This window comes from Phaethon lepturus, unplaced genomic scaffold (genome assembly GCF_000687285.1).
Source record: "Phaethon lepturus isolate BGI_N335 unplaced genomic scaffold, ASM68728v1 scaffold21532, whole genome shotgun sequence".
In the NCBI taxonomy this organism is placed as follows: Eukaryota; Metazoa; Chordata; class Aves; order Phaethontiformes; family Phaethontidae; genus Phaethon; species Phaethon lepturus.
In genome coordinates this window covers 2324-10833 of record NW_010525817.1, presented here as the reverse complement: position 1 = coordinate 10833, position 8510 = coordinate 2324, and the positions used below count along the sequence as shown (strand labels likewise).

Sequence of the window (8510 nt, the reverse complement as noted above, 5' to 3'; positions counted from 1 at the left end):
CTGCTGAAATCTCCCCTGACTCTTTTAGCCTTCCCTTAATTAGACAGGGACATGCTAGTTGTGTTCACGCTCACTTTCTGCAGGGCTTTGTGTCAAGTAGAAGAAAAGGACAGCAAACAACTTGCCAGGCATAACAAATCAACCGTTAATGCGCTGTTAATGCTCTGCAGGGGGAGGGATTTTTTTTTTTTATTGGTTCAGATGGACTAATCCCTTTTTAGAGTTAACATCTTCAACCTGACAGGTGAAGAGAATTCTAAATTACGCCCACAGAATTCCTGTGGAAGGTTAGAGTTGCACAGTATGCTTTGGTACCTAAATATCTATGTCTTAGTCCTTTATCCTTAGCAATTGTTTTGGAATTAGTGGAGGACTGTTCTGATTCTTTTCCTGTCTACTCTTAGTGATAAATCACTATCATAGAGAGGAGAAAGTGTAGCCCTTTTGGACAGAAACAAGGCTTCTCTTAAATGTATTGATACCGAAACACTTAACTGCATATGTACTGCAGGGGCTAATACATCTGAAAAGCTGAACAGAACGGAGATATTGTGATTAGTGAACTCTGGACTAATGGGAAATTACAGGATGTCATTAGAATTTTCTGAAACCTAATATTGGATTGGTTTGAGTCTGATTAGTTTTAATTGAGTAAGATCTTCAGACTATGAAGCAAAAAATCAGGCACATCTGTATTGGGATTTCTCCTGCTGTCCTTAAAGGACACTCACTTCTCTTGTAACAAGCTCCTCTTTGGGCATGTGGCAAAGGGATAAACCATCAGGTAGTCTTCTGCCAATGCTGCAGATAGACTGCACCATTAACCCTGTAGGCAAAGCTGATGTCATTCAAGGCGGGGTGGGGGGGGGGGAAGTATTTTTCCCCGGCCTCCTGAACATGAGACTGAGAAGCAACTCCTTACCTAATGTTCGCCTGGTGCTAGACTGGTGTAAGGGACTTGTAAATTTTACCTATTTTTATGCAAATTCATTGACTGATCTTATTTATGAATAGACTTTTCTATCCTCACGTGTGGACTTGGGGTGAAGCTTTGCTTTTTCTGTCAATTTTGCCTGGATTGTGATACTTAGGGCCAAGCCTACAAAAATATCTCACAGAGCTAAATTTCTGCAGTGACTTTCAGCATCCCTCAGCATAAAGTCGGCAAGATACCAGAGCAGTCAGACAAACCAGATGTAGTTTTAGCACAAGAAGGAGCAGTGGCATATGCTTTCTGGGGAGTAAAAGAAGATGCTACAGCCTCACCTTTCTCCTTTAAGGTGGTTATATATGCTGGCAAGGCACCAGCTCGCGGGGCCTCTAGAGCCATGCCTGGCTCTTAGCCTGAGCGTTTATGCAATTCGGAACTAAGCCACAGAGCTGCTGACCTCTGTGAAGGGCAGAGAGTCTTCCTCGGTGCATTCAGAGAAAGCTTTCCCATGCCCTGAGACAGGAGGTGAATCTTTGACTCGGGCTGATGCTGAAGTGCCCCAGTCTCACATAACATTTGGGGCCAGATTGTTCTTTACATGGCATAGGTATAGTGTGTTCATTAAAACTGTTTCCAAATCTCAGTGGTCTCCGAGACAGAAATTGGGCTGTTTAGCAATAACATATAGGTTTATTTTTTTTATTTGCTCTTATTTCTTGGGTATTCTAGCACCAGACCTAGCGTAACACGCTTCCCTCCTCTTGGAAAACCTCTTGCAGCGTTTTACATAACTCTTCCTGCAGAGTTGACTCCCGGCGCTGGTGCGAAGGTGCAGAGGCTGTAGCTGTGCGAGGGAGGGTGGATGCGCTGTTTTATCTTCTCCTTGGGAGGCTGGAGTTAAGGAAGGCACTTTCCAGTCGTGGAGTGCTGTGCCAAAAGCCTGCGGGAAAGGAGGGGAGATAAGAGTGCTCAGATCAATTGCCCTGAGTGGGAATAAGAGGAAGGGAGAAGATGACCCCTGGGGGCTAATTAGCATGCTGTGTAGACATTTGGTGTCGTGAACAATGATCCTATTATTATCGGGCTTCATAATTAATAGATAATGAATAATTAATGAAGCATCATTTAACTGTAGTCTGGACTTCCATTCAAATGGAGGTTTTTGCAGTCATTAGGAAGAAATCCTTTTCCTTGTATTGAAAAATGCAATGCGCTTTCGAGTGCGGTTGTGTGTCTTCTTTTAATCCGTTAAATATTTAACTGTTGGGATCTTAGCTCAGAGATGCTTTAGAGGGGAGCTGCCAGCCCTGTTATATGTATATAAACCAGGTTTGCAAGGCGATCTCCGTTGTAAATATCTTTTTTTTTTTTTTTTTGCAGCCCCAGCAATGTTTCTATTACTCTTTTTCATGGTGCAGTGATTACGAATAGACTTCCTCTTTTTTTTCTTCTCTCTTTCCTTTAACTTGCCCTTTGAACTTGAGTGACGTATGGTCATTTTAAATCAGTAGGTGCCCTGCCCAGATAATGTTAACATCTAATTTCAGGGCTTATCTGATACATCAGCAAAAATCCTTCCAAAGGAGGAGCTTCCAAAAGGGGATGCTGCAGAAAAAGGAGGATACATCAATGGGATTGTCAAGCAGAGACTTAAAACGCCCCCTCTTTGAAAGCAGGGGCGACATCCCTGGCAATGCTGCTCTTGAGCCTGTAGATGAGAAACTAAAATCTCCTTGGGGAATGGCAACTTCCAAAAGCAGCATAATGCTCATGTCTTTATTCTAATATGGTCATTTGCTTTTCATTTTGAATGAAGTAGCTGTTTACATAGTAATCAGCAGACACTTACGTGCACAGATTGGACAATATGCTGACAGGTTCAGGGTGTTTGTGACTCGATTCTGAATAATTAAGTATTACTCTTTGCAATGGCTGGGGTTCATGAGGAAGCCTTAGGAGGAGAATTAATCTTAAGGAGGAATGATTTTTTAGAGCATGGTGTAGCAGATTGCCGTGCAGTGTGACCTCTGAGGATGTGAGACACAGTTGGCGAGTCTGCTGATGTGATTCGGGCAGAGCCTTGGACCAGGGTGAGGGAATACTCTGAGCTGGCTGGCGAAGGAGGCGCGACCGCGTGGCTTTCCTGTGCTTCCTAAGTCCTCCCAGGCAGTTGTTCTTCAGTTAAGTGTCTCAGTGCTGAAACCATGAAATGAGCGTAAAACTTCATGCGGGGATCTTGAGATATGGTTTCACTGGTCTTGACATCCATCTCAGCTTTTTGAAAGTCTTTTAACATGTGCTTATTACAGTTCAGGACCTCAAGGGTCTTGGTTATGAAAAAGGGAAACCGGTTGGTTTGGTGGGTGTGACGGAGCTCTCTGAAGCCCAGAAGAAACAGCTGAAGGAGCAGCAGGAGGTAATGCCCTGAAATGATTTCCAAATTCATTTGTGTACCAGCATATTGCATTGCAGCATGGCTGGGTTAGATGGGAAAATGGAGGTGGAGATAGCAAAGAAACTTTCCCAATGGCCCACAAATAAATCTCTAGGATTTGTGCTGAATGCCTAAAAATCCTGTGATGCTGCAGTCAGCAGAAATATTAGAGGACTTTAGGGAATATGAATTAAGCCAGCCAATTGCTGTCCTACCAAACTAAAACCCAAAATCTATAAGGTCTGTTGTGTCACATCTGCAGCCGATTATGTATTGCTGTAGCAGTGGGGAGAAGGTGAGTGGGTACTTGCAGGCTTTGGGGGAGTGAGAGCGGAACTGGCTTTTGCCAGGACGGGAGGGTGATGTTTAAACTGTGTGGGGATGATCAGATGGCAGCAGTCCTCAGCGTTAATACCAAGGTACTTCTGTTGGAGGAACTGGCACATAATGTTCCTGTTTGAGCTGAGAAGCGAGTGGATCAGACCAAGCAACAGCACTGCCTGTCGGGGTTTGTAGTTGTCGTAAGCTGTACTCTGCACGGCAGCTGGGGCGGGTGCGGGCTCCGCTGCAGAACTCTGCGTGCCTCTGGGGCAGACGCCGCTGCCTGCGAACGGGGTGTCTTACTGAGTGTGCTGTCACATCTCTTCCCCTAGATGCAGCAGATGTATGACATGATCATGAAGCACAAGCGAGCCATGCAGGAGATGCAGATGATGTGGGAAAAGGCGATTCAGCAGCACCAACATGGCTATGACAGCGATGAAGAGGTGGACAGTGAGCTGGGAACATGGGAGCACCAGCTTCGACGCATGGAGATGGACAAGACGCGAGGTTTGTGGGGAGCTACCGTGCAAACGACTGTCTTGCTCTGCAGTTGTACGAAAGCCTCCAAAGGGAGATGTCTGAGATCACGTTGTTGGCATCAGAGTTGTAGGGTCACTTTTCTCTGGTCTGTGCTGTGTCTTCCCTGCCTGTTGAGTGGGGATAATGACCGTCTGTTGCTGTGAGGCTTTATGCTTCACAAACCCTCTGAAATTCCAAGTCAAAGAACGCTGCGTTATTGCTGTTTTCTCTCCTCTGTGTCTTGGGCAGAGTGGGCTGAGCAGCTGACACAGATGGGCAGAGGGAAACATTTCATCGGAGACTTTCTTCCACCTGATGAGCTGGAGAAATTCATGGAGACGTTCAAGGCATTGAAGGTGAAATAGTAGAGACTTCACAGGGTGGTTGCAATGTGGGAAAGAGCTCAAGCGTGTCTTAGTCCTTTTTCACAGCAGTCAGCTACCTTGCAGCCTTAAGGTACTTCTGCCCTTACACTGGAGCTCTGTTACTTCTGGAGGAAACAAGGGGTTAGTTTTTTCGCTCTTTGCAGAGAAACGACTGTAGCAAATTAGAGGACAGACTATTGGGACAGTATTTGGGGGTTAGTTGAAATTATAGACAAGCCTCTCCGACTACCCACCATTTGTCTGCTGTTCCTGTTTTGGATAAGTGGTTGCTGATGCCAAGCAAGGAAAACTTTAATTTTTATCCAGACGATTGCAGTAAAGAGAAAATATAAAGCCTGCAAGAAGCTTATGCAAAGCACTTCAAAACCTGCCAATTCTTCCTAAACTGTAGAACTTCTTGATGCTGGCGCATCCCTCATAATGTTTTCGTGTAACCAGTATGAGGTCTGACGTCCCCTGGAGATCCTGGCTTAAATAAGAACTGTATCTGAAGCTTGATCCAGTGAGCAACTTTAAATTCATGAGCTAAATATTTCTTGGCTTTAATCTCACAGTAGCATTCCCTGCTTCTTGCAGATTATGTTGTAGAGCTGTGCAGTGCTTTATCATTTACCCATTTTCTTCTCTGTGTTGGTGCGGAACTGGAACCCCAAGAAATCGTGCTAGTTATTAATTGTTTGCCAGAACCATCCTGACTTTGAGTAGCTGAAGCAGGTTTTCCCCTCCTCTGACCCACAAAGATAAGTGCATATAAAAAATAACCAACACTACCTTTTGTGTCTCTGCAGGAAGGACGTGAGCCAGATTATTCTGAATACAAAGAGTTCAAACTGACTGTGGAAAACATAGGTTATCAAATGCTAATGAAGATGGGCTGGAAGGAAGGCGAGGGACTTGGCTCGGATGGACAGGGGATTAAAAACCCAGTCAGCAAGTAAGCAGAGTTCTTCTATTGATTTAGTCCTTTCCTCTTGGGCTGATAATTGATGCTCCTACCCTAGCCTACTGGAAGCAGCTGCAATGAATATGACTGTAATTCATCACTTGAATATGGAATCCTCACAGCAAAGGAGAAAAATCGTTTCTGATTTCTTTGGGGTTCCCTCCCCCCAAGGCCTGGGTTTGTTACTTTATCTCGGGCAGGAGGTATGATCTCAGCCAAGAGTATTTTGTTTCTAATCTCAATTTGTGTAGGTGCCTTCTTCCGAGACATGCCTTCTCCCCCGGTTTCCCCATCTATAAAATGAAGATAACACTTGTCTGCACCTCACCTCTCCCAGGCCATATGAGGATTAAGTCATGTCTTTCAAGTCATAAATTTATTTAAGTATTAAAGAACGTGCCTTTTGCATCTGAAGTGCTGTTGGTGCCTGCTAGCTAGTCCCTGGTGTACTGTGGATGAAAGGCGATTACCAATATTTGCTACTGCTAGACCTGTGTTTGAAAGATGTTTCAGTCCGGATCAAAGAGCTTTGTGTGTGATCGTCACTCTTTTGCACAGAAGTCTTCTGATTCGGTGACACTTTGCATATAATAAAGCTTTATGAGAGTTCTGTCCAAAAATAGATGAGCATCTCTTTTTAGGTGGATCATCTGTTGGTAACATATGCTAAACTTCAAAACCAAATACTGGGGGTAGGAGATAGTCTGAATCGCTTTTTAGCGTTAGATCCTGTTAGAAATAATAGTTGTTTGTTTACTGCGCATTAGAAAGTATTTCTACAAAGCACTTCTGCTCCTCTTTCGCAAGAAGATCTCTCTGGCCACGTGCTTATTGGTTCAAAGAAGTCCTGTGGTAAAAGATCACTGTGATCAAAACAGCAAGGCTTGCAAACAACAGAAGGCAGGCAGTTTCTGTCCGTCACAGGGTTGAACAAGGGTTGTGATTTGCTTGGGCTCTACCATCTCTGATGTTCTTAGAATGGCTAAGACGGTGCTACTGCAGACGGAAGGGAATTGCTTCCGCTTTTGGATGGTTCTGGAGTGGAGGAATGGGAGGCAGGCACGTTGTTTTAACAGTTCTGTCTGCCTCCAGTCACCGAGGCACAAATTAACACACGTGGTTGCCAAAGGTTAGTCTGGCAGGCAGAGCTCCGTTCGGTAGGGAGGCATCCAAAGCATAGCTGGTATTGCTGTTCCAGCTGTAAAATGCTAAGCAAATATATGTTGACACTACTGCTTCCATCGAACAATAGCAAGCGTCATTGATCTGGAAAGGCAACGTAGAAACATGGCAAATGCAATAAGCTGCTCAGTATTAGCTGTCTGTCTTGATGCAGCACGCTCTGTGTGACGATGCCCAGTGCTCCATGACGCTTGTTCTCTGAGCAGGTATTTCTGGTGAAGAGGAAGGTGACCTGTCACATCTTCTTACCTCGGAGACTTTGTTCCCTCTTTCCAAACAGGGGGACTACTGCTGTGGATGGAGCTGGTTTTGGCATCGATCGTCCCGCCGAGCTAACCAAGGAGGATGATGAGTATGAGGCATTCCGTAAACGAATGATGCTCGCCTACCGCTTCCGACCAAATCCATTGGTAAGGTGGTCCTGAAAGCAGACCAGACACGGTGACAAATCCATTGAGGCTTTTGTGCGTATCTCGTACGGGTGGGAGTGTTTCTAGTGCTTAGCCAAGAGAACAAATGCTGTGAAAGTTTCCAGTTGATTCTGTTCTCATGCCGAATCAAATTATCGCTACCAAAACATCCGTGCACACACAGTTTTCCTTGCTATGATTTTTTTAATACAAAAAAATATTTTTTAAAATTTTATCTAGTACACACAAAGTATAAACTCTGCGCACAAAGGAAGCGGATGGGTTGTCCGTGAATCCATGGTTTATGTTGAATAATTGTTTTCTCCCTGTTGCAAAGGGCTTGTAAGTTTGCATTTTGTGTCTGCGTTCAGCATGCCAGCACACCTAGAAAGCTACTTTTGTAATTTTTGATAGGAAACCTCAGGTTTCACTGTCAGAAATGTCACGTTTCAGTGGCTTTTTCAGATAATTAAGATCAGATGCTCGTTGTGTGAAGACAGCAATTATGATTCATTTTCTCTTTGTTATTCCCCACAGAACAATCCACGACGACCTTACTACTGAGAATGTTTTTGGGACAATGTATTTTCAAAACAATTGTAATTTTACTGTGAAATGTTATGAAACTGCATTATCATTCTCTTATTTGCTAATATTGTAAAACTTACTGAAGTCACAATACCGTCTTTCACCCAGAAGAATGGCCTGCAAGCCCACTCACTGCAGTTGAGTGTCACGACGACCATGTCGTTACAAGGCCTGGGTGGTATTCAGAGAGCAGAACGGAGCAGGTGAGAACGGAGCTCTTCACGCGGTGCCGCGCTGACAGCGAAGGGTAGCACCAAAGATACCAATAGAAATAGTTCAGGGACTCCATTCGTGTTTCGCTCGGTGCCATGTTACAAGGAATGGGTTTTTTGCCTAACGACCGACCCGCCGATGTTCAGACACGCAGCTTGTGCTGCTCGTTGATTTTTGTTGTTTGTTTAGGGTTTTTTTGGTTTGGGTTTTTGGTTTTGTTTTTTTTTAATTGCAAATAGAACAGGGGACTGTCTCCAACCCAGCTTTTGGGGCTGTTGTTCAGTCAGGCTATTGTTCCCTGAAGAACTGGGTTCTGATGCTGTTACGAAGCCTGAAGTATAGTCTGACCTTCAACTGACATTGCGAAACCAGTGCCTAGTCGTTTTACCTCTGCCCCGTGGAAGACGAGGCGCAGATCGGTGCGTGGAGCATGGCTGCAAGGGTTGAGGGGTGCAGGGCAAGTTCATTCAACTTCAGAGGCGACAGCCTCTTGGTTTCTTGAACACTAAGTTCACCCAGCAAGAGACTTGCTAACACTTTCTGGGGATTGGGGTGCTGAAGAACCAAGCCTTCAAAGACA

General features: G+C 44.7%; 1 protein-coding gene across 1 annotated transcript in view; it reads left to right on the top strand.

Moving 5' to 3' along the window:
• The window catches only part of SUGP1 (SURP and G patch domain containing 1), a gene marked incomplete at its 5' end in the record, with an annotated part of 17604 nt that extends 9839 nt beyond the window's left edge, over positions 1–7765 (top strand). Inside the window, 6 exons of the mRNA XM_010282880.1 lie at positions 3241–3347; positions 4019–4196; positions 4458–4564; positions 5383–5528; positions 7000–7129; positions 7667–7765. Coding sequence (XP_010281182.1) covers positions 3241–3347; positions 4019–4196; positions 4458–4564; positions 5383–5528; positions 7000–7129; positions 7667–7693 — 695 coding nt within the window. The remainder of the gene's footprint in view (positions 1–3240; positions 3348–4018; positions 4197–4457; positions 4565–5382; positions 5529–6999; positions 7130–7666) is intronic.
• Positions 7766–8510: the final 745 nt, after the last annotated feature.